Source organism: Carassius carassius, chromosome 7 (genome assembly GCF_963082965.1).
Source record: "Carassius carassius chromosome 7, fCarCar2.1, whole genome shotgun sequence".
NCBI lineage: Eukaryota > Metazoa > Chordata > Actinopteri > Cypriniformes > Cyprinidae > Carassius > Carassius carassius.
Window position 1 is genome coordinate 40,135,653 of NC_081761.1, and position 25,999 is coordinate 40,161,651.

At 42.7% G+C, this 25,999-nt stretch overlaps 2 protein-coding genes and 1 long non-coding RNA gene across 3 annotated transcripts; all 3 read right to left on the reverse strand.

Annotated features, from left to right (window-relative positions):
- Nucleotides 1-289: 289 nt before the first annotated feature.
- On the reverse strand, nt 290-14,909 carry LOC132144340 (uncharacterized). The gene is made up of 35 exons (XM_059555117.1): nt 14,877-14,909; nt 14,710-14,731; nt 14,580-14,607; nt 14,381-14,465; nt 14,152-14,298; nt 13,821-14,029; nt 13,492-13,595; nt 13,298-13,410; nt 13,070-13,225; nt 12,132-12,340; nt 11,905-11,990; nt 11,702-11,829; nt 11,283-11,408; nt 10,889-11,082; nt 10,330-10,418; nt 10,101-10,234; nt 9,869-9,987; nt 8,745-8,862; nt 8,377-8,592; nt 7,800-7,970; nt 7,576-7,725; nt 7,335-7,384; nt 7,107-7,236; nt 6,530-6,612; nt 6,305-6,434; nt 5,165-5,355; nt 4,994-5,084; nt 4,757-4,889; nt 4,021-4,208; nt 3,785-3,940; nt 3,427-3,563; nt 2,741-2,889; nt 2,564-2,658; nt 1,461-1,698; nt 290-682 (listed from the first exon to the last, which is right to left on the reverse strand). The coding sequence occupies exons 1-35, from the start codon at nt 14,907-14,909 to the stop codon at nt 594-596; spliced, it is 4,497 nt and encodes a 1,498-aa protein (XP_059411100.1). The 3' UTR covers nt 290-593.
- A 368-nt stretch (nt 14,910-15,277) lies between these two features.
- On the reverse strand, nt 15,278-21,545 carry LOC132144341 (uncharacterized). The gene is made up of 21 exons (XM_059555118.1): nt 21,505-21,545; nt 21,340-21,415; nt 21,030-21,188; nt 20,730-20,941; nt 20,555-20,643; nt 20,353-20,471; nt 20,052-20,225; nt 18,997-19,028; nt 18,813-18,910; nt 18,702-18,730; nt 18,594-18,615; nt 18,436-18,463; nt 18,283-18,355; nt 18,035-18,181; nt 17,084-17,280; nt 16,784-16,878; nt 16,564-16,676; nt 15,778-15,954; nt 15,662-15,693; nt 15,481-15,578; nt 15,278-15,342 (listed from the first exon to the last, which is right to left on the reverse strand). The coding sequence occupies exons 1-21, from the start codon at nt 21,543-21,545 to the stop codon at nt 15,278-15,280; spliced, it is 2,076 nt and encodes a 691-aa protein (XP_059411101.1).
- Nucleotides 21,546-22,301: 756 nt separating this feature from the next.
- Nucleotides 22,302-22,819, reverse strand: LOC132143229 (uncharacterized). The gene is made up of 3 exons (XR_009434228.1): nt 22,696-22,819; nt 22,481-22,512; nt 22,302-22,399 (listed from the first exon to the last, which is right to left on the reverse strand). It is a non-coding gene; the product is annotated as an uncharacterized LOC132143229 (long non-coding RNA).
- Between the last annotated feature and the right edge of the window lie 3,180 nt (nt 22,820-25,999).

Consider the following 25,999-nt stretch of genomic DNA (forward strand, 5'->3'; position numbering starts at 1 on the left):
CTTGTACATGCTTTTATACATCAGCAATTCATTCAGGGATATTTCATATTATATTTTGATATATATTTTTAGGGGTATTTAGATTCAATTTCGGTTAAAGATGAACTAAATGAAATGAGAAAGGAACTGAATTTAGGTTATATTTTATTTCACTTAACTCATCACACTGAACTCTACTGAGGCCATAACGAATAGGAAAGAATGCACAGAGGAGGAAATACAGCTCATCTAGTCATAACAAGACAGAATGAGAATATTTTAATATAGAATTAAATATGAAACTGACAACCAGGATAACAAGCATGCATTTATTTATCTTACGCTTTAAATCAACACAGTTTTATATCACATTGGTTACAGTTTGGAGTCTCTCACGTGTGCAAACAGAACCCCTTGTATTTATTACTATTAATTACTGAGATGTTTGTGAGATTTAGCATTTCATTGTTGAATATTTAACGTCATAAGAACAAGTCAGATGTGACCACAGCCATCCTGAGTGATTCAGACAGAAAGAGCTCTTGAGAAGTGAAAGTGCAGAAAGTCTTGAAACACGAGACGAGCGAGAGACAGGAAGTGCAGAGATGATGATGTCAACAGTGCAGCAGCTGCAGCGTCGTCGTGGTAACAGCCAATAGGAGCAGCTGCAGACAGACATGTGACCAGACTCTGGATCCAGCAGCTGCAGAGACACACAGATGTGGAGATGTGAGTTTATTTGGATGATCCACTTTAGACATTCTACTAACTATAGGTAACACCGTAACTACATGTCTTCTTACTCTCAGAGTAGACTGTTAGGTTTAGGGCTAGTAGAATAAGTTAATAATCAGTGTGTTGTGGATCCATCAAAATAAAGTGTTAGCAGATATTAAGCAGACAGTCTACTAATACTCTACTAACTGCTAGTTGACATGTAGTTACAAAGTTACTTACTGTTAGTAACATGTCTAAAGTAAAGTATTGCCATAAATATCAATAAAATATAAATAAATATCAGTAAAAATAAATTGTTTTTTTTTTAGTAAGTAAACAATTTCAGGTAATTTCGCATTTTCATTTAGTTTAACTGTACAAAACTAACTAAAATGAATAAATTTAGAAGAACTTTGCTGATATGATAGTAAAATAACACAGATTTATAATGAACACTGATTTAACAGGACGTTTCTGAAAATATCTGTTTGAAGCAAGTGATGTAAGTTTAAATGTATTATCCAATGTATTCTTAATATTTGTTGTCAAAATAATGGCTCTATATTTTTGCTGTTTTGTGCTCTATGATTGTGATACTGTTTTAGTTTTTTTGCTGAAAGCGCACAGTTTTTCTACAGTTTTCTACTGTTCTACAGTCTACGGTTTCTACTGTCATTTTCTACAGAGAAAGGGACTTGGCTGGAGGGATCACTGTGACCCCGTGTCTCCTGTCCTGATGTGTCTGAAGCGGTGTGTGTCTGTACCTGTGGTGCCGGTCTGGGCTGACGGTGCTTTAGTGCTGCTGCTGGATGTAGTGCTGCTGCTGACGGTGGTCTGTGTGACGCTGGAGTTCCTGCCCCCCGTCAGATCGAGCTGCAGCGAGTCCAGATCCACCTGCAGCTGGAGCCTGATCCACTCCTGAATCTGTGCTGCGCTCTCATACCTCTTCAGATCGGCCACATTCACACCCAGCAGACTCTTGACCTCAGGCACCAGCAGCACCTGCACACACACACACACACACAGAGAGACAGACACACACACACACACACACACACACACACACACACACACACAGAGACAGACACACACACACACACACACACACACACACACACACAGAGACAGACACACACACACACACACACATAGACAGACACACACACACACACACACACACATAGACAGACACACACACACACACACACACACACACAGAGACAGACACACACACACACACACACAGAGACAGACACACACACACACACACACACACACAGAGACAGACACACACACACACACACACACACACACACACAGACACACACACACAGAGACACACACACACACACACAGAGACAGACACACACAGACACACACACACAGAGACACACACACACACAGAAACAGACACACACACACACACACACACACACACACACAGACACACACACACAGAGACACACACACACACACACACACACACAGAGACAGACACACACACACACACACACAGAGACAGACACACACACACACACACACACACACAGAGAGACAGACACACACACACACACACACACACAGAGACAGACACACACACACACACACACACACACACACACACACAGAGACAGACACACACACACACACACACACACACACACACACACACACACACAGAGACACACACACAAACACACAGAGACACACACACACACACAGACACACACACACAGAGACACACACACACACACAGAGACAGACACACGTACACACATATGACTCAGTGTTGTCTAAAGAACTGACCACTGATTGGCCGCAGAAGCAGACGGGAGTGTTTGAAGTGAATGATTGACAGGAGACTCACGTTAATGACGCTCTGCTTCAGACTCATGAATGTGAGCACGTCCATATTCACACTGGAGTTCACAAGAGTACGGATGAACGCCGCATCAGCACCGCCTGCACACACACACACACACACTCATTCAGCCTGACAGCAGCAGTGTGATGGGTGTGTGTGTGTGTGTGTGTGTGTGGTTACCGAGGTAGTTCTGCAGCAGCTGGTATGTCGTGATGCTGATGGGGTTTGCACTGCGTGTGTTTGATGCGTTGAATGCGCTCTGAGCGATACTGAACAGAATCGATGACTTCTCTGAGCTGCAGCTGGTCAAAGAGAGAGCAGACGCTCGCCTGCACACACACACACACAGATGATGACACAGGTATCACAAGGAGAGGGTGACTTATGAGGACATAACCCATGTCCCCATTTTTCAAAACGCTTATAAATTATACAGAATGAGTTTTTTTGAGAAAGTAAAAATGCACAAAGTTTCCTGTGAGGGTTAGGGTTAGGTGTAGGGTTGGTGTAGGGCCAGAGAATATACAGTTTGTACAGTATAAAAATGGGATGAACACACTTTACACAAAAACAAACGTGTGTGTGTGTGTGTGTGTGTGTATGTGTGTGTGTGTGTGTGTGTGTGTATGTGTGTGTGTGTGTATGTGTGTGTGTGTGTGTGTGTGTGTGTGTGTGTATGTGTGTGTGTGTGTGTGTGTGTGTGTGTGTGTGTGTGTGTGTGTGTGTGTGTGTGTGTATGTGTGTGTGTGTGTGTGTGTGTGTGTGTGTGTGTGTGTGTGTGTGTGTGTGTGTGTATGTGTGTGTGTGTGTATGTGTGTGTGTGTGTGTGTGTGTGTGTGTGTGTGTGTGTGTGAGAGTTTGCTCACTCCACGCTGGCGGCCGGGATGTTGTTCAGCACACTGGTGTTCAGTGCACACAGGTTCGTTCCTCCCAGAGCGTTCAGCTCGTTACTGCCGAGTGTGTTTCCATTCACACTCAGATACTTACTGACCAGCAGCTGGACCTGAGAGAGAGACACACACACACACACACACACACACATCAGCTGACTGAACAACACACTCCATGGTGCTTGGCTCTTCTGAAGGCCAGAGAATACTTCAGTTTTTATTAGTATACTAGCGGCTAGCCCATACACGTGAATAACATTATGAGTACTGTACACACACACACACACACACACACACACACACACACACACACACACACACACACACACAGTACCATTACTGAGTCCCAGTCCCCGTTGCGTTGGTTCATCAGAGACGAAAGCGTGTCGATCTTCGTCACGTTCCACTTTCTGACATCATCAGGTGTGGCCGTGCGGGAGGCGGAGCCTAAAACCTGCAGCACCTCGTCAGACAGTCCGCCCGGATACACCTGAGGGGCGGGACACACACGTCTCTATGGCAACACTGTGATTGACAGCAGGCACAGCAGTGTTCAGGTGACTGTTTTACCTGGTTGAGTTTGTCCAGGATGATCCTCTGGTAGCTCCTGTCGTAAACTCTGTCCGTCACAGCCTCCAGGTTGTCCTTCAGTGTTTGGACGCTCAAGCAGGCGTTAAACTGCATCACGTCGTACGCAAACGGAAACATATCGCTGTACACCTGAGCCTGCAGGATCTGTCCCACGGTGCATGCTGTTTCTACAGAAGACCAGAGAAAAACACACGAGAAGAAGAACGCTTTTACTTTCAACCGAGTAATCTATATGCTTAAATGTACTCGCACCTTAACTTTTCTGCTTTTATGATGCAAGATTAATAGAAACACAGCCCACTGAGAACTCTCTTGTAATTTACTTCAACCTTTTGGAACTTTATGAGTGATTATTAAGTGGTGTGTGTGTGTGTAAGGAACTGTTTCTAAAACACACACTGCTGTTTACAACTAAGCTCAGAACCGATGCAAGAGAGAATCACATGCTTTCTGAAAAAAGCAGATTCAGGAATAGATTTATCATGATACACCTACTGAAACATTGAAGTAATGCTGAAAATTCAGTTTGGATCACAGCAATCATTTACATTTTTGACAGATATTCACATAGAAACAGCTGTTTTACTGTTTTTGCTGTGTTTTGGATCAGTTAAATGCAGCCTTAGTGAGCTCTTTCAAAAGCATTAAAACATCTCCCCGACCCCAAAACATTGCTGTATCAGCAGTTCTGTGGTGTTTCTGCAGTGATTCTCACCAGCAGATCTCTTCATTTTGACTCGTGAAATTTTGTTGACCTCATTCATCATGTTGAGGATCTTCATCTCTGAAGCTTTATCATTCTTCCTCAGGTCACGAATGAAGGTCTTCAGAAACCTCTGCTTGATCACCTGACACACACACACACACACACAGAGAGAGAGAGTGTTATCACTGAAACACACACACACACACACACGTGTCCCCGTCGCTGGAGTGGTTCCTGTGGTCGCACCGGTGTGAATTTGCTCCAGATGTTGGTGGTGAGGTACAGTGGCAGGAGATCCAGGTTCTCCAGCGTGGTTCTGTTCCAGCTGTCTGAGGGTCTGAGAGGAAGATCTGGTGTCAGTCTGAGCTCGTATAACACACAGTAGATCAGTGTGTGTGTGTGTGTGTGTGTGTGTACCCGTAGCTGGTGTTTCCTCCCAGCAGGACGCTCTCCAGCGCAGAGATCTGCTCAGCTGATAGATCCACACACGGCTTGAGTTTCTCCAGCACATACGGGTCTGAGCTCTGGATGTACTCGCCGCTCAGAAAACAGCACATGTTCCCCAAAACATCCAGCTGATCCCGACTGATCCTGAAACCTGAGATCCCCTGAAACACAGACCAAACACCACAGCAGATGATTTATACACTTCAGCATAAATCAGAACTGTTTTATCTAATGAGAATTCTGAAATACACTCAAAAAGAAAAGAAACGGCAGAAAAGGCAGTCTCTTCACAACTATGTTCAAAATATCTGGGAGGATTTCCAGTCAGGATTTAGACCATATCATAGTACTGATCTAATTAGTTACAAATGACCTGCTCTTATCATCTGATCGTGGTTGTATCGCTCTGTCAGTGCTATATAGGGCCGATTCCAGGATTATCATTTTCATTCTATGTATTTTATATAGATAGATAGATGGATAGATAGATAGATTTAAATGAAAATGGCAACGTTGTTTTATAAAGTATATGCATTTATATGTGCTTCATTTTCACTGGAGAAAACCTGTGGTGTGATGATTTGTGTACAGTTCATGGAACTAATCACAAAATTTTAGGGGGCTGAGGAGTCATTTTAAGGGGGGCCTAGCGATGCCCATGGTGCTTTTGGATTTTAGCACTGGGTTCGACACTATCGACCACAGCAATCTTTTGGATAGACTAGAACATTTGTTGGCAGTAGAGGAAGTGTATTGGCATGGTTCAAATTGTACTTATCTGACAACCATCAATTCGTAGCAGTGCAGAGGTATCATATAGATCCCAAGTGCAGTATGGAGTACCTCAAGGCTCAGTACTAGTGAAAGTTGTGACATTTGCCAAGTATGGTAACCCCATACTGAGAACCGCATTTAACCCATCCAAGTGCAGACAGACAGACACCCGGAGCAGTGGGCAGCTATAGATCCAGCACCTACACTTTACATGTTACCCTTGGGAGAAATCCTCTAGAAACATGGTGTTAGCTTTCACTGTTATGCTTAGGGGTGCACGATATATATCACTGATGATGAATGCGCATCTTGTCAGTAAAGCGGTGTGTTCATTACCAGACAGTCCCTGGCATTGTTGAACAGCGTCTGCTTCTTTGAGGACAGTGTGCTGGACAGAACAGAGAAGTTGGCCGTGCCCAGAGATGAGAAATACGAGCGGCAAAGAGATCTGTCGACCATCGAGTAGCTGAAACACAGACAAACACACACATGATGATCTTCATGAACTCAGTGTGATTGAGTTTGACTGAGGATCTGAGGTGTCTGTGCTTTCTGACGTACTTGTAATAGATGAGCACTTCAGTGGGATACTGGGAGAAGGCAGTGAGATCGGCGCTCTTAATGTAGTGATACATGCAGGTCAGCTGAAACACACACACACACACACACACACCTGAATGATTCTCCTGCACATCTCAGCTCATCATCAAATCTGTCTCAATTACTGAATAAGATGTTAAACGCATTATATTCAAGATGCAAATCAGCCTAATGAATCTACTGAATTATATTTGACATGAATTTCTAGATCAACATGCTCAAACTTTGCATGATCAAACATGTTATCTGATAGTTTAGAGGGTTTTTTATCCAGTAAAAGCTCTTTTAGTATAATTGTACAAACATCCAGCTTCAGCTGCTGCTTCACGTGTCTTTCTGCTGTCAAATCCATCACTGTAAAATGATACTGGTCAATATTTTTCTTGTGTAAAAAATGTTGCTGGAGGGTTTGATGTAGACCAGGGCAGATTTATCAAAGGTTTCATGAGGTTCTGCAGAACATGAAGGAGCATCTGGATTGGAATGGCAATGGTTTGTAAAACATGAAAAGCCTTTGAATGATTGTGTGCTCGTTCACCTGTGACTCCTGCAGGACGAGCGTCTGATTGACTCGCCGTCTGCAGCCGCGGATCAGATTCATGACTTTACTAGAGCTGAAGCTCTGGATTCGTGAACAGGTGAAGCCCTGCAGCACCTGGAAAGACACGCTACACACACACACACACACACACACACACACGCATGTTAACATGGTCAAAACTAAAACACCCCTATCTAATCTGACTAATAAGAGCTCGTCACTTACTTATCCGGGTTGCTGAACTGCGCAGCGACGTTTTCAAAGATCAAAATGGCCTGAGAGGAGCAGAAATTAAATCGTGTCATTATTATTATTTACCATATGCATTTCATTGATCTCAACATACAAGTCATTAATCAAGTAGATAGACAGATAGATCAAATACAGTGATAGTAAAGCCTTTTTCTCTTATCTTTCTAACAGAAATCATGTTTTCACTGCATCAGGAGGCAGACGCCTGACACACCTGCTCCTGTTTCCATTTCTTCTGGTTGACCGTCTGCGCTGCCGCGGATGACTGTGACACATCCTGCAGGAAAACACGTGGGATTTCTGTGGCCAGGAGGTCAGGAACGTTTGTGATGACGGCGTCAGACGAGCTGTTGACCGTGATGATCTAAAGAGAGACAGAGAGATGTCAGGAGACGAGCTGAGCCGAACAAGAGATGTGTGAATGTGAGCGAGAGTCACCTGGCTGACGATGGTCTGCTGGACGATCACAGGTGCGCTGAGGACGTTGGTCACGAACAGTTCAGATTTCATTGCCTCAAGGAAGATATTTCCTGAGATTAGGTTAAAGATTGATGATTGAACACCGATGATCAGTGAACCCAAGTTCTGCAGGCTGGCTGCACTGTTTATCTGCCACAGACACACGGGTGTGTTAGTACATCTAGCATTATATAACAACAGACGAATAAGTGAATCAAACGATATAAATGAGTCAATTAATAACTGGTTTGTTCAACAATATTGATGCATTCAAGAATGAAATAAGTTACTGTCATTATATGCAAATGAATCATTGATTCAACTAATTTGTTCAACAACACGACAGTCTTTATGAATAAATCACTGATTCAACAACATTTTCAACAACACTAATACATTTCAGGAAAAAAAGGCTTTATGATTAAGCGAATCTTTAATTCAAACTATTTGATCAACAACACTGATTCACTCAGGAATGAAGCACCACTACTATGTGTTCCCGAGAGGCACATGTTGTGAGATTCGTTGTGCTTTGGGAGGTACTGGTGGTGTGTACCTGGTAAACTCCAGACGACAGCAGGGTTTGAATGATCCTCATGGCCTGATCGAGGTTCCAGCCCTGAACAAGTCTGAGCACAGAGAGTGCATTGAGCAGCACATTCCCTCCGGCGCCGCCGATCTGAGCTGTGCTCAAACCCGTGGACGACTGACCCAGAGCCGTGATGGTATCCACCGTCAGAACCGGCGCGTTACTGGCCAGAGCCGCCGACACCTGCGCACACACACACACACACACACACACACACACACACACACACACACACACACACACACACACACACACACACACACACACACACACACACGGGTTTAGCTCAGAGCTGATTTCAGCTGACATAAACACTCAGTCACTCCTGTATGTACTTCAGGTAGGATGTCGATGCAGTTCTGATGGACACTGGATGAGATGTTCTTCATCTGCTCCAGACTCAGCTGAAGGAAGGAGCTCGCAGGAGCCAAGCAGAGGAACTTCTGAGGAAGACTGTGAACACACAAACATGACCCAGCTTGGGTTGGTTTGTGGGTCTAAAATGATCTATAGTTTATATGGTCCAACAGACAAGTGGCTAAAACAGTTACACTTTATTTTGATAGTCCACTTTAATCAATCTACTAACAGTAAGTAACTTTGTAACTACATGTCAACTAGCAGTCATTAAAGTATTAGTCTGCTTAATATCTGCTAACACATTATTTTGATGGGTCCACAACATACAACACACTGACTATGAACTTATTCTACTAACCCTAAACCTAATCTACTAATCTCATCAGTCTACTCTGAGAGTTAGTAGACATGTAGTTACGGTGTTGTTGATAGTTAGTAGAATGTCTACCGTATTCTCCAGACTATAAATCACACTTTTTTTTCATAGTTTGTCTGGTCCTGCGACTTATAGTCAGGTGCGACTTATTTATCAAAATTAATTTGACATGAACCAAGAGAAAACATTACCGTCTCCAGCCGCGAGATGGCGCTCTACGCTGCTCAGTGCTGCTGTAGTCTACACTGAAGACATAGAGCGCCATCTCACGGCTGGAGACGGTAATGTTTTCTCTTGGTTCTTGGTTCTAAATAAATGCAACTTATAGTCCAGTGCGACTTATGTTGTTTTCCTCTTCATGACGTATTTTTGGACAGATGCGACTTATACTTAGGTGTGACTTATAGTCCGAAAAATACGGCAAAATGGACTATCTAAATAAAGCCTAACTGTTCAGAGAATGGCTCAGTAAATGATTAATGTACACTCATAAAAATAAAGGTTCTATATTGACGTCTCTGGTCCCATGAAGGACTTTTAACATCCAATGGAATCCTTCCATTGAACAAAAGATTCTGCATAACAGAAAAGTGTTGCCTGTGGGACTGCACTTCACACTAATTGTTCACTGAAAGGTTATTTGGGAAACCCAGATCGTTGTTCTAAATGAGAAATCCTCCATTTGGAACCTTCATTTTTAAGAGCGTTGATGGTGTCTCTCACTAGTAGGCACTGAAGGATGGATTCATCTCGAACAGCAGAGACACGTAGTATTCCAAGACTTCATCAGGAACGCTGGTCTCACCAAAGAGCTGCAGGTTCTCCAGGTTCACGAGGAACGGCTGAAAAAGATTTTTGAGTTTAAACATGATGACACAAGGGTGAGTAGATGATGATGGATACAAACAAAAGAAAATAGATCTTCCAGAGTTCTTCAAGGCTTGGGTAGGCACACCTGAATGGAGCCAAACTGGAGGAGGTCATCCAGTGTGACGAAGCTCAAGAAGACAGAGATGTAGTCTGCAAACCAGGCGGTGGAGTTGAGATCCGGGTTGGAGGTGTTATAGCATTTAGGAGTTGAACCTGAAGCTGAGAACACAAAGACAAACGCGGCTCACCGTTAGACAAGCCCTCATTATCAGTGGACATAAGAATCACTCACGCAGTCGATCAGAGGGACTCACAGGTGTTGAGGTAGACCAGGATGGTGTTGTAGATGTCACTCTGAGAAAACTCAGCTGAAGTGTAGTTGTATGTAGCCATCACTGAAACACTGAACAGAGGAACGCACAGAATCCATCATCGTTAGATGTCTTTTGAGGAAAATTGATTACACTGAGCAGCTCATGTTGAGGGCCAATATGAGCGAAATTTAAGAACAAGCTGACGAACAAAATCAGGCCAAAACTAAATTCAAGTTTGTTTCTGCAGTTTGAAGAACAAAGTCTTTACGCTACTGAACCACATAGAAGTAAAAGGTACAGTCACATTAACCAAAGCTCTGTGAAATCCATTCATTCTATTAGAAATCTGGGGGTTTATTGTGGGTCACTCAAAATGACTGAAAGCTGCTTGGTTGGAAAGGGACTTCTGGGTGAGCTGTGCATCATGCATTACCACACTACTGAGAATACACAATTGGCTTTTTATGTGCAAAATATTTCCAGCATTTCTCAAATGTGACTTGTAATTTAGGCCTGTATCTGTTGATTCACAATGTAATGTTGAAAACAAGCTACTCACAATTTCTTGAAGGAGAGACAGGAGGTGTTTAGCATGACGTCTGGAGCGATGAACTGTGAGGTGAGGAGAGGCAGGTACTGAACCAGTTGATGATCAAACCACTGATTGACCTCAGACTGGACGTCCAGCTTCAGAACCTGTGGCCAGACGCAGGACAACACCTGCCGGGCCAAACCCACGGGCAACAGCGGCTCCTGCGGGACACGCAGAGAGGGTTTCTTCATTTATGGATACCACGTCACAGTTAGGACGATGGATCTGTGCTGCTTTGGCCACTAGTATGTACAGAACTAAGTGAAGCGGCTAATATACGATTGTCAGAAGCAGATTTTATCAGATTTAAATCTAGATGGTCATTCCATTAGTTTGTAAGATGAGTGAAAGATGTTCTTACTGTCTGTAAGTACTGGGGTGTCTTTGGGTAATTTCTGAAAAGCTGGCAGATTTGGGTCACATCGTCCACAGCATTCGGCCGGTTGAGAAGACTGCTGACCTCCGCTGGAGACACTGACTCCATCAGCTGTGAGAAAACACACTCTTCAAACAACAGCAGGACTTACAATACGAAGAGTTAAAGGAGTGCACTTTGTGATCTGGTGCACGTTTGAAATGTTCTTCTCCAAAGCAACTGTTCTCAACCTGTTGACTCCCATTGCCCATAATAGCACTCAGAGGCTCCCCTTAAATCATCTTCCAGATCCCTGATTGAGATCCACTGATTTAAATAAATGACTAATCTTCAACTACTGACTCGTTCACAGACTCTATATTGCATCAGTAATTGGCAGATGGAGGCAGTCTGACGTCTCTGACCTCTGGTACACGGCCCGGCGGCATCAGAGACAGGAAGGTGGTCAGATCAGGGAACTGGAAACTCATGAAGGAGGAGGTCAGGAAAGCGTAGTAGCTCTGATTCACATAGCAGCGCAGAGGGGTGGGGCCTGTGGAGACAGAGGGGTGATGGGTGAGTGGATGGAGGGATGAATACATGAATGAATGGATGGATGGATGGATACCTGTGAGAGAGCCGAGGATCAGCTGGTAGATCTGATCTTGTGTCTCCGGCTGGAAGGTGGAGCTGGACGAGTTCAACAACTGCACCCTGGAAGAGAAAACATCAGTGAGCATGCAGACAGCTGTGTTTGTGTGTGTGTGTGTGTGTGTGTGTGTGTGTGTGTGTGAGAGAGAGAGAGAGAGAGAGAGAGAGAGAGAGAGAGAGAGAGAGAGAGAGAGAGAGACTTACCCCTGCTGGCTGATGGGACAGGGTCGCTGCTGGACGATGCTGAAGTAGGATGTCACGTGCTGGACGGTGATGTTGGCTATGAAGGACGGCAGTACGTTCAGGATCCAGATCTGCAGATCAGCATCTGGTAAGGTGGTCAGATTGGCCCTGTCAAACACCTGCTGCAGATACGCCTCCTGCACGGAGGACGGGAGAACCACGCCCTGCGTCTGACAGACACACACCACAGCCAATCAGAACTCCACAAATGGCCAATCCGAAAACAGACACATCTAAGACGGCAATTCAGAAACAGAGTATATATATATATATGTCTTTTTTAACATTCCCTTATTGTATAGTTGTATCTACATTTTATATTTTGATCTAGATTTTTAGGCTCTACTGTTAATGTTATCTGTGTGCACCGGGGGACTCGGTATGTACGGTATGTACGATTCTCTGTATGTATGTACTGTACATGTGGAAGAATAATAAACAATTGACAATAAAGCAGACTTAAACTTGAACTTGATTCTTTTTGAAATGATTAACTAGACACAATGAAATGATTGTTTCAGTCAATAATTAATCTATTCGGTAAAATTACAGATTTTACTTTGATTTATTGGTGAAAAAACATCCCATTTATGCACCACAAATTAATGATTATTTTGATAATTGATTAATCGACCAGGTGTCTCTGTGAATAATCTTTTGATTGGATAAAAAGGCAGATTTTATTTTCCATATTTAAAAAAATAAATAAATAAATAAATGTAATTAAAAAAAAGTTATTCCACATTCATACAACACAAATGGCTATTCAGAACTACTGTTTCTTTTTGATAATCAATTAATCAACCAATCAGAACACAGATACACCACATGCATCCAATCAGAGAGAACAGTTTCCATGTTGATGAATAGAATGTGTTAGGCATGTGTGTGTGTGTCACCTGTAGCGTAGCAGAGAGGGATGAGAAGAACGCAGTGATCTGAGCGTCCGGCACGTAGAGCAGTAGATTATTGACCGCAGCAGCGCTGGACAGGAATCCAGGAGAGCTGGACACCTCCACTAACTGCCTCAGGCTCAACAGACTCAGAGTGTCCAACTACACACACACAGAGAACACGTCAACACATGCATCTGTACACACTGTGTGTGTGTGTGTGTGTGTTCATACCACATTGAAGCTGGGGTTGAGTGTCTGCAGGTCAGTGACTGTGGTGAAAACAGAAAAACGTCCGAAGCTGCTGATCAGCCAATCAGAGCTGCTCTGAGAGACGTTCACACACCCTAAACACAGAGCAACACGTCACAACTGAGCGCTCACTACAGATCCCTGTGTGTGTGTGTGTGTGTGTGTTTGTGTTCAACCTGCAGTGCTGTTCTGAGAGAGGAAGACTTTGATGAAGTCAACATAGATGTTAGCTTGTGTATCAGTGGACATGACGTCAAAACTCTGACTGAAGCTCCTGACACTGTGAAAGAGACAAAACATATGAGTTGCATCAACATATGACGTGTGTGTGTTTGTGTGTGCGTGTGTGTGTGTAATTGTGAGAGAGTGAATGAGTGAGTGAGTGTGTGCGTGTGTGTGTGTGTGTGTGTGTGTGTGAGAGAGAGTGTGGGTGAGAGTGTGTGTGTGTGTGTGAGAGAGCATGGGTGAGAGTGTGTGTGTGTGAGTGTGTGTATGTGTAACTCACACACTCCTGTATGTGTCGCAGTTGAAGTCTCTGGTGGACAGACAGGACAGGAACGTCTCAGAGGCAAGGGGTAAAAATGGGCGGAGCCTGGAGTCAAACCAGCGCTGAACGAACGAATCATCTCTCAGATTGGTGGAGCTGAAGGAGCTCAGAGTGACTTCTCCAATCACATTCAAGAATGAGACTGCAGGGCGGGACTTATTCAGCCTCTGACAGAGACACACACAGTTCAGTGTTACTTTCTTTAACTTTGGTTTTAATAAAAAAAAATTATGTTGTTAATTTCTGTTGAATTAATGATGTTGATTTCTCTGAGTGTGTTGTTGTGTACCGTGTGTGTGAGCAGGTCGAGCGCTGGACCCAGCACAGGGTTGACCTTCTGCATGAAGAGCTTCCACGTCTCCTCGGACACACTCTCATTCCTGTTGAGACCGCATGACAACACCGTCGCCAGGTTCTGTGAGCTCAGATCTGTCAGCTGAACACACACACACAATAAACACATGCTTACAGAGACAGAGTGTGTATTCACGCATCTGTGTATGGTGTGTTTCACGTACCTGTGCACAAGCGTACTGTGTGATGCTGAATTCACAGAGCCGACTGCCATCATGAGACGAGCCGAGATACGCAGACACAACAGAGCTGGAACACACACACACACACACACATGAGTATGACAGAAACAGAAACAGCCAATCAGAGCACAAATAAAAAGGTGAACTTTGGTGAACAACTCATTGAAGTTGTTTGACACACCTGTTGGTGCTCCCACACACTGTCGTTTCTGAGAGAGAGAGAGAGAGAGAGAGAGAGAGAGAGTCAGCTCACATAGCACATGACTACAGACAGACAGAACCAAACTAATCAATCACAGATGATCACTAACCGTTCACTGGTGTGGCGCCGCACTGAAGGACACAGAAGAGACACACGTGAGCATCACATGAGCTTAAATCATCAGCATACTTTTAAAAAGAGTTCTGATTATGCAAACCATACAATTATAATAATATATTCAAGTGCAAAGAGAATGTAATATTTTCAGACACTTACCTGCAGGATTATTCCAGTTAAATAAAAATGCATTACAGTTTAAAATTCTATTGAATGCATTAGGTCAACTAAATACACTTTAATGTCATTTCTATTGTATAGCATGTATTTAAATATATTTGTAATTATGAATGTGCAACTAGTTAGATTAAAATCACGCAACAATTATAATCAAGTACTTAACATGTTAGTCAGCACATCAAAATAAGTGCACTTCTTTAAAGCATAACTGTATATTATTAAACCATAATGTTTTGAAATGCAAAACTTGCAGTTTGTTTACAAATTAAAAGTTTAAAAGCGTACTTAAGTGTGTCGAGAAATATATTCATGAAAGTGTCTCTCTTTAAGTACAGTTTTTTTAAGTTTTGAAGTAGACTACAACTGCACTAACAGTAAAGTTAAGCATTCGTCTTATTCCCCAGAGCATCTTCAACACTCACCTGTCTGCTGGAGCTCACACAACCTGAGACAGAGAGACACACTCATGAGTGTGTGTGTGTTTATAATGTCTGATACATACTAACACAGCAGGGAACCGAAATCAGGTGAACATGTGACTTAAACCAAACGTCTCATGATAGTGAAAGTGCTCTGGTCTCACCCTGCGGCACGTTCTGAAGAAGAGCTGATCTACTCCTCAGAATCACAGACTCCAGATCCACCGGCACACTGACCATCAGATGATCCAGACGGTGGAAGCTAGCGAACACACAGACAGATGCGTGAGCACGAGACCGTGAGGTTCAGCACACGAAACACATTCAGTATATGATGACACTCACATGATCTGATATGATGCACAGGAGATGTTCCTCTGTCAGAGAGAAACACATCCAGGTGTTAACAGTGCGACAGCAATGAGAAACAGATGCAGAAGTGCCCTGAGAAACTCTCTTACTGTCTTTGATGACTCCACCATGATGGGAAGCATGGAGACGATCCTCTCTGTCTGTGGAGATGCCATCAGGTGATCGAACACGGCATTGATGACCACACTTTTCTCTGGAAGACCAGGAACGTCGTCAAACATCAGCCCGACCAGCTGCTCTGGAGACAGATAGAGCAGGCTGCTCATCTGGAAACAGACAAGAAAAGGAGGAAATATCCAGTTAAAACTCTTACACGTTTAAAAAACAAGAGGAAGCTTGTTTTCCAGTAAAATACCATGAGAAGCCAAACTGTGGAAGATACTGTATCCTGAATCTTTAACTGAATTTCTTACTTTTGCTAAAGTTAGCACCCAAGGAAAATTCACCTCATTTTCTAAATACACATAATAGATCTTATTGTGAGCAATTCATCTGTACATACATTTCATTTATTAATATAAAATCTGAGAGACACACCCACATCAATGTATCAGTTTATGCTTCAAACGAGAAAAACACCTCAGTATCTTTCTCAGGTTTGCGTCTCAGGTAAAACTACCACGTTTTAGAGCAGTGGTTCCCAATCCTGGTCCTGGAGAACCCCAACACTGCACATTTGAGATGTCCCTCTATTCAAACACACCTGATTAGTGAAGACTCCAAGACCTCAAATGTGTGCGTCAGATTAGAGAGACACCAAAAGCATGCAGTATTGTGGGGGTTCTCCAGGACCAGGATTGGGAACCACTGTTTTAGAGTAAATCCTGATGAATGCAGTGACGGTTCGTGGTGTAAACGTGATTCAGTGACTGTACCGGGTTGAACTGTGGGTTGAGCGAGATCAGCTGATTCAGAGGAACGAGGGCAGAGAACTGGCCGAAGTTACTGATGAGCCACTGAGAGCTGTTGTTGGAGACACACGCCACACCTGAACACACACACACACACACACACACACACAGCAGTACAGTGTTACTGATGAGCTGATCTGACCCAGACAGATGAATGACACACAGAGGAGCGTCTGATCAGTACCTGCTCTCGAGAGGAACGGGACGATGAAGTGTGACACGACTGTTCGGCGCTGAACGTCATTCATATGGGAAAATCCTGCATCGAACGCTCCAACCCTTCATCACACACACACACACATACACACACACACACACACACACACACACACACACACACACACACACACACACACACGTCAATATGGCAAGACTCTAAACTGATTCACTGATACTCAGATCCATATTCACACACTGCTCACTCAGTGTGTTTGTCTGGTTTTAAATGTTTAATGAGTAAGTGAGGAGGATCTGGGCTGTTTACACTCTCTGGAAGCTCTGGCAGCTGAGGTTCTGGCTGCGCAGACACTGCAGGAACGTCCCGGACGCACTCGGCAGGAACGCTCGCAGGTGTTCATCGAGCCACAGCACAACAGCGCTCTCATCCGTCAGTCTGTCCAGACGCAGCTCCCACAGGACGTCCAGAGCCACCGAGGCAGAGCTGCTGCTCCACCACACCGACTACACACAGAAGATCATCAGCACCAGCTCAAGGACAGAAACACCGTTATACAACACGACTACTCCCAGTCTCTGCTAACGTTCATGATCCAGAATGGATTTAATGCAGGATTCGGTGATATTTGCGGTCACTTTGAGTCGCTCAAATCCTGTGTTCATAAAGCATTGAAGAAGCATTGTTTGTTATTATTATTTTAATGTTTAATACTGTAAAGCTGTTTGACAATCTGCATTTTAAAAAGCACTACATAAATAATTATGACTTGACTTGTTGTAGTGATTCTAAATCTCAGTTAGTTTTGGATAGACATTCTACTAACTATAAGCAACTTTGCAACTACATGTCAACTAATTCTCATTTATTAGTAACTACATGTCTCTCAGAGTAAAGTGTTAGGTTAGGTTTAGGGTAAGTAGAATAAGTTCATAGTCATTTGTTATGTCGTGGTCCCATCAAAATAAAGTGTTAGAATATATTAAGCAGACAGTCTAATACTTTAATGCAAAGCTACTTACTGTTAGTAGAATGTCTAAAGTGGACTTGAAATAAAGTGTTACCATATTTTATTTTATTTCAATTTTAGTTTTTAGTAACAAATACTGTAATAAATGTATTTCTCATTGTTAGTTAATGTTAGGTTATACGTGAACTACAGTTAACTAATCAGATCTTAGTGTAAAATTTTACCATGTTTGTGGTTTTATTTGTTCTGAATCAGAAGCTCTTACAGACAGGAGCGAGTCTGTCCTGTACCTGGTTGGAGAGCTGGAGGAGGGCGACGTCCAGCAGGTTTGAGACTCTGGTCAGGAAGAGTTTCCAGCTCTCAGCTGAGCTCATGTCATCCACAGACAGATGAGCGTTCAGTAGTGTGACCAGATAGTCCACGCTCACATTCAGCACCTGAACACACACGTGAACACACCACAACACGCCTGTTTACATCACCGTTTCACATCTGATTACAGAGCTGCATTCTGGGATATAGACTCATATATGATTACCTGGGCGCATGCATGTGCTGCAATACTGAAGCCACAAATCCGTCCTTCGTTCAAGCACTGCTGTGCTGCAGAACTGGACAGAGAGGACACAGTTAGTCAAAGCTGGGAAAAACAAAAAAGGACAATGAAGCAGTAATCAGAGCTCTATGCTACCTGTCCACTCCACTGCACACCCGAGTCTCTGAAACACACAAAGAGACACATTACTGCACTCTCACACATGATCATCAAATTATAGCAGCACTTTTGCTTTGGATAAAAGCGTCTGCTAAAAGTGTAAATGTTAATGTTAAACGGGAATCACTGAATACCGTTGAATGGAGTCACGGGACACTGCAGAAGAAAAGACAAATGCAGCGTCAAATGTACAGAACAGACGTAAAGAAAGTGTTTTTTAGGATTTGAAATAACAAACATACCTCATTCACGACTGGAAGAAGAGTGCAGTCTGTGAGAAAGTCAAAAACAGCATTAATAAGGAATGCGGGAGAAGGTAACGGCTGACAGAGAGACAGATGATACGCGCTGACCTGCAGGAGCCGTGCCGCTGAAGTTATAAAGGCTCTTCCAGATGACAGGCTCCAGGTCACCCGCTCCTGAGCTCAAGATCTGCTCCAGCCTCGTGAAGCTGATTCACAGCACAACAGAAGTGGTCATGAACATGGGGTCAGTAATGCAACTGAATCTTAAGCTTATTAATAAACTAACACTTACATTATCTGGTTGGTTTGACAGCTGAGTGGATTCTACAAAAGAAACCAGTAGAAGTTATTTATTTATTTCCATTCATTAGAAACAGATCTCTAAGCAGCAATAACAGGGTGAGCGCAGTAGAACATTTACATTTAGTCACTTAGCAGAAACTTTTATCCAAAGTGACTTACAAATGAGGACAATAGATGAAATCAAAATCAACAAAAGAGCAATGATAAACAAGTGCTATAACAAGTCTCAGTTAGCTTAACGCAGTACACGTAGCAAGTTTATATGTATTTTTTTATAGATAAAAAGAAAACAGAATAGAAAAAAAGAAAGAAAGCAATTGTTGGAGGCCTTTTTTGATCGTATTAATTGTATAATAAGTAAAAATAAAGTAAATAGATAGAATACAAAAGAATATAGAAGCTAGTGTTAGTTTTTTTTTTTTTAAGAAAACAAGCAGTACGTGAATAGAGTGCAAGTCTAAAAGGGACAATGTTTTTTTTATTATTGTTGTTTCTTTTGTTTTTGTTTTTGCACAGATTGGGCAGGTCATTCCACCAGGAAGAAACATTTAATTGTGCCTCTTTGGGATGAACAATAAAGTGACGTACACTTGGAAAATGCAAGCTTCTAGAGGCACATAAGTCTGAAGTAATGAATTTAGGTAAAGGGGTGCAGAACCAGTGGTGGTTTTGAAGGCAAACATTAATGCCTTGATAAACATGACTGAAAGCTTAATAGCACATGATAATACAATAGAATCAGTTACAGATGAACTGAAGAAATGTCAAAAATGAAATAAATAAAAAAAAAAAATAATAAAACTGAAATTTATATTACTCGTGTAATTTGATAGAGCATTGTGTTTCTACATCAGTGGAACAAAATATAAAATTAGTAACTTTGAACCGTTGTTTCCACTACTGAATTTGAGACACAGACCCCACATTTGACTAAATAAATATCAAAGATTAAGAAATTAGGAGGCCAAATTTCAACTCCCTAATATATACACAGTTCTAGAAATGGCCAAAGACCTCCAGCAATAACCCTTAAACACTTCTCACCCTTGTGGAGAAAATATACAGGAGCTCAAGAACATCTGGAAATCCTCGTTGCACAGGAGACACGAGCAGATGATCAAACACTGTATTGATGATGAAATTCTGTGGCACACCAGGCTGAGTATTAACAATTAGTCCAACCATCTGCTCTGGAGTGAGATTAGACAGGGTCTCGAGCTGAAGTCACAGAGAAAAGCAAATAACAATGAGTGGAAAATTTCTACGGATAAAACTGATGATGTTGGTATTGTACATGTATTTCTTTTCATCATCTCTGTTCTTTAAATAAGATGTGGAGACATACGGGATCAAAGAGTCTGTTGATGGAGAGCAGATCTGTGAGAGACACGAACTGAGAGAATGGGCCAAAGTTTTTCTGCAGCCACTCAACACTGTTGTTAGCAGTCGACACACAGCCCGCATCTGACACACACAACACACACAGTGAAATCACCTTCATGAACTCCAGAACCTTCATATGAAACATCTGTGAATCTCCACCTCACCTGTTGCGTTTCTTCTCAGGAAGGGCAGAATGAAGAAGTTCGCCATGTCTCTTCCTTGAGTCTCATTGACGAGTGGGACCTCTGAAAGTCTGAGAGATGATTGCAAATAATGTTGAACAAGCATCTTATCAGCTCATGACAGTCTTGAGCTATTGTTGGGGAAAACTTTTCTTACATGTGCTGGTAAGTTTGGCAGCTGAGGTTTTTGCTGCTGGTGCACAGCAGTAGGGATGGTGACGCAAATGGTAAAAACGGCTTCAGATATTGACCCAACAACATGCTGATGAAAGAGAGGTCTGTCCATTGGTCAGGACTGATGCGCTCCAGTCTCAACTCTCCAACCACATCCAGCACTTGGGACACGACATCACCTCTGATTGGCTGAGACTGATGATGTAATGAGGAGGAATTACTGTCAGATTCCCAGTCAGTCTAACAGTGCACACTAGAGGACAGATGTACAAGACTCATTTACCATATTTGCTGCTGCGCTGGAGAAGATGACGAGGGCTCCGTCCAGAACATCATTTGCTTTGGTGAAAAGCAGTTTCCAGATCTCCGTGGAGTAACTTCTGCTGCTGGAAAGTTGACACTTCAGGAGTCCAGCCAGGTTTCCAGCAGTGATGCCGGTGAGCTACAAACACAGATTTCAGCAGTGGACATCAACGTTCAGGAAATATTATGCTGATTCCAGAAACTGCTGCACATTTGGCGGGATGCAGATTCCTAGACGATCATCAACATCGGCTCATGTGAACTGAGTTTTCTGTTTATGGTCTTCTTACCGAAGAGCAAGCGTACTGCTGCAGGTCCACACTACAGGGGGCGCTCACGAGTGCAGCGGACAGGAGAGTCTCGTTACTGTGGAACACATCAGAATTTCATGAGCACTTCCTGTCCCACAGATCATGTCACAGTGTTAAAGTGGAGAAAAGAGTGTTTGCTCGTACCTGTTGACTCCTGAACAAACTCTGGTAGCTGTTAAATCCATCAGAAAACATTGATTAGTGTTACCGGATTTCATTTACATATCAGTACGACACCCGTAAATCACAATGTAATATCCAAAGAGGTTAAGAGAATGTAACAGATGTAGAAAATTGACCACCAAAACTTGTTCAGATTTGTGGAAAGATTCTATCTGTTTCTTGTTGGCTACATGGTTAGAGGAAGTCATTGGCATATTCCTAGGTCATATGTTCCCAGGTTTATATGGCAAAGTTAATAATTGAGTTTGGGGTAACATGGGAAGATATAGTGGATTTGGGTGAACATTAAAGCCTGGAAACATAGGAGGGAATGAAGATTCAGTTCATTGCAACATTCATCAAGGCTCATTTAGACACACTGATTAGTCTGATTTCAGAAACTAACATGTTCTACAAAAGCACTTACCATTCACAGGAGTGAACAGACACTAAAACAGATGAAAAAGAGAACAACGATAACATGTATAAATACATTTGTAAAAAGTTATGGTCAAAACAATGTGTGTTTTTATTTTAATGAAAAAATTTGAAACAATGAATCATAGTGAGGAGCTGTGTAGGACTGAACAAGATAGAGAAGGAACTGATGCTTAAAACAAACTCCTACTGTTGGAGGTTCAGGTAATGTTGGCGGTTCAGGAAGTGAACAGTCTGAAAGTAAGACAAACATTTATTGATTAATTCCATCTGAAGTACTTAGAAACATGCTGATCTTATAGAAGACTCAACAGCAAGAACTGAGGAAGATCAAGAATGACCTCTTGCTCCATTCTGCTTGAGTTCTCCAGTTGTTTGAAAGACCACAGTCTCTATCGCCGTCGGCAGGAAAGGTAACGCCTGAAACAGTCTCTGGAATCTGAGAAAGAACCACAGAATTACAGCAGATCTCAGTGCAAGAGATGCCAGAGAATCAATATCATGTACCAAATACACTTACATCAGTATGTAGGAGCTGCACGGAATAATGGTCTGCAGAAACACAAACAAGCATCAATGCTGTTGTCACGCATATGATTCATCAAACTCACTTATTTGACCATTGCAGATTTACTTTAAATATCATTTTAGACAAACCACATATAAAGACGAAACCAGGAGGCATCAGAGTAGTGTTTGATGGAGAGCCACTGAGAACAACTGTGTAAATTTTACCGTCTGTGAGATTGAGAGCAGGTTTTGAAGAACATCAGGAAGTCCTCGCTCCACAGGAGACACAAGCAGATGATCAAACACTGTATTGATGACGACTTTCTTCTCTGGGAGACCAGGTAGCTCTTCAACCAAAAGTCCAACGACCTGCTTTGGAGTGAGATTGTCCAGGGTCTGCAACTAAACACACACGGAAGAATAAGCGACTATCAGTGAAGGGTAAAGTGATGGTGGTGTTATTTTTATAAATTGTCTTTGATTAAATCACAGGTGCAGATGTGGAGACATACGGGATCAAAGAGTCTGTTGATGGAGAGCAGATCTGTGAGAGACACGAACTGAGAAAACGGGCCAAAGTTCTTCTGCAGCCACTCAACACTGTTGTTAGCAGTCGACACACAGCCCGCATCTGACACACACAACACACACAGTGAAATCACCTTCATGAACTCCAGAACCTTCATATGAAACATCTGTGAATCTCCACCTCACCTGTTGCGTTTCTTCTCAGGAAGGGCACAATGAAGAAGTTCGCCATGTCTCTTCCTTGAGTCTCATTGACGAGTGGGACCTCTGACAGTCTGAGAGATGATTGCAAATAATGTTGAACAAGCATCTAATCAGCTCATGACAGTCTTGAGCTATTGTTGGGGAAATCTTTTCTTACATGTGCTGGTAAGTTTGGCAGCTGAGGTTTTTGCTGCTGGTGCACAGCAGTAGGGATGGTGACGCAAATGGTAAAAACGGCTTCAGATATTGACCCAACAACATGCTGATAAAAGAGAGGTCTGTCCATTGGTCAGGACTGATGCGCTCCAGTCTCAACTCTCCAACCACATCCAGCACTTGGGACACGACATCACCTCTGATTGGCTGAGACTGATGATGTAATGAGGAGGAATTACTGTCAGATTCCCAGTCAGTCTAACAGTGCACACTAGAGGACAGATGTACAAGACTCATTTACCATATTTGCTGCTGCGCTGGAGAAGATGACGAGGGCTCCGTCCAGAACATCATTTGCTTTGGTGAAAAGCAGTTTCCAGATCTCCTTGGAGTAACTTCTGCTGCTGGAAAGTTGACACTTCAGGAGTCCAGCCAGGTTTCCAGCAGTGATGCCGGTGAACTACAAACACAGATTTCAGCAGTGGACATCAACGTTCAGGAAATATTGTGATGATTCCAGAAACTGCTGCACATTTGGAGGGATGCAGATTCCTAGACTATCATCAACATCGGCTCATGTGAACTGAGTTTTCTGTTTATGGTCTTCTTACCGAAGAGCAAGCGTACTGCTGCAGGTCCACACTACAGGGGGCGCTCACGGGTGCAGCGGACAGGAGAGTCTCGTTACTGTGGAACACATCAGAATTTCATGAGCACTTCCTGTCCCACAGATCATGTCACAGTGTTAAAGTGGAGAAAAGAGTGTTTGCTCGTACCTGTTGACTCCTGAACAAACTCTGGTAGCTGTTAAATCCATCAGAAAACATTGATTAGTGCTACCGGATTTCATTTACATCTCAGTACGACACCCGTAAATCACAATGTAATATCCAAAGAGGTTAAGAGAATGTAACAGATGTAGAAAATTGACCACCAAAACTTGTTCAGATTTGTAGACACATTCTTTCTGTTTCTTGTTGGCTACATGGGTAGAGGAAGTTATTGGCATATTCCCAGGTCATATGTTCCCCAGGTTTATATGGCAAAGTTTATGAATTAGTTTGGGGTAACAATGGAATATATAGCTAATTTGGGTGAACATTAAAGCCTGGAAACATAGGAGGGAATGAAGATTCACTTCATTGCAACATTCATCAAGGCTCATTTAGACACACTCGTAAGTTTGATTTCAGAAACTAACATGTTCTACAAAAGCACTTACCATTCGCAGGAGTGACCAGACACTGAAACAGATGAAAGAGAGAGAACAACGACAACATGTATAAAAACATTTGTAAAACATTATGGTCAAAACAATGTGTGTTTTTAGTTTAATGAAAAAGTTTTAAACATTGAATCATAGTGAGGAGCTGTGTAGGACTGAACAAGATAGAGAAGGAACTGATGCTTAAAACAAACTCTTACTGTTGGAGGTTCAGGTAGTGAACAGTCTGAAAGTAGGACACACAATTTATTAATTAATTCCATCTGAAGAAATTAGAAACATGCTGATCTTATAAGAGGACTCAACAGCAAGAAATGAGGAAGATCAAGAAAGACCTCTTGCTCCATTTTGCTTGAGTTCTCCAGTTGTTTGGAAAACCACAGTCTCTATCTCCGTCGGCAGGAAAGGTAACGCCTGAAACAGTCTCTGGAATCTGAGAAAGAACCACAGAATTACAGCAGCTCTCAGTGCAAGAGATGCCAGAGAATCAATATCATGTACCAAATACACTTACATCAGTATGTAGGAGCTGCACGGAATAATGGTCTGCAGAAACACAAACAAGCATCAATGCTGTTGTCACGCATATGATTCATCAAACTCACTTATTTGACCATTGCAGATTTACTTTAAATATTATTTAAGACAAACCACATATAAAGAAGAAACCAGGAGGCATCAGAGTAGTGTTTGATGGAGAGCCACTGAGAACAACTGTGTAAATTTTACCATCTGTGAGATTGAGAGCAGGTTTTGAAGAACCTCAGGAAGTCCTCTTTCTACAGGAGACACAAGCAGATGATCAAACACTGTATTGATGACGACTTCCTTCTCTGGGAGACCAGGTAGCTCTTCAACCAACAGTCCAGCTATCTGCTTTGGAGTGAGATTGTCCAGGGTCTGCAACTAAACACACACAGAAGAATAGGCGAATATAAGTGAAGGGTAAAGTGATGGTGGTGTTATTTTTATAAATCGTCTTTGATGAAATCACAGGTGCAGATGTGGAGACATACGGGATCAAAGAGTCTGTTGATGGAGAGCAGATCTGTGAGAGACACGAATTGAGAGAACGGGCCAAAGTTTTTCTGCAGCCACTCAACACTGTTGTTAGCAGTCGACACACAGCCCGCATCTGACACACACAACACACACAGTGAAATCACCTTCATGAACTCCAGAACCTTCATATGAAACATCTGTGAATCTCCATCTCACCTGTTGCGTTTTTTCTCAGGAAGGGCAGAATGAAGAAGTTCACCATTTCTCTTCCTTGAGTCTCATTGACGAGTGGGACCTCTGAAAGACTGAGAGATGATTGCAAATAATGTTGAACAAGCATCTAATCAGCTCATGACAGTCTTGAGCTATTGTTGGGGAAATCTTTTCTTACATGTGCTGGTAAGTTTGGCAGCT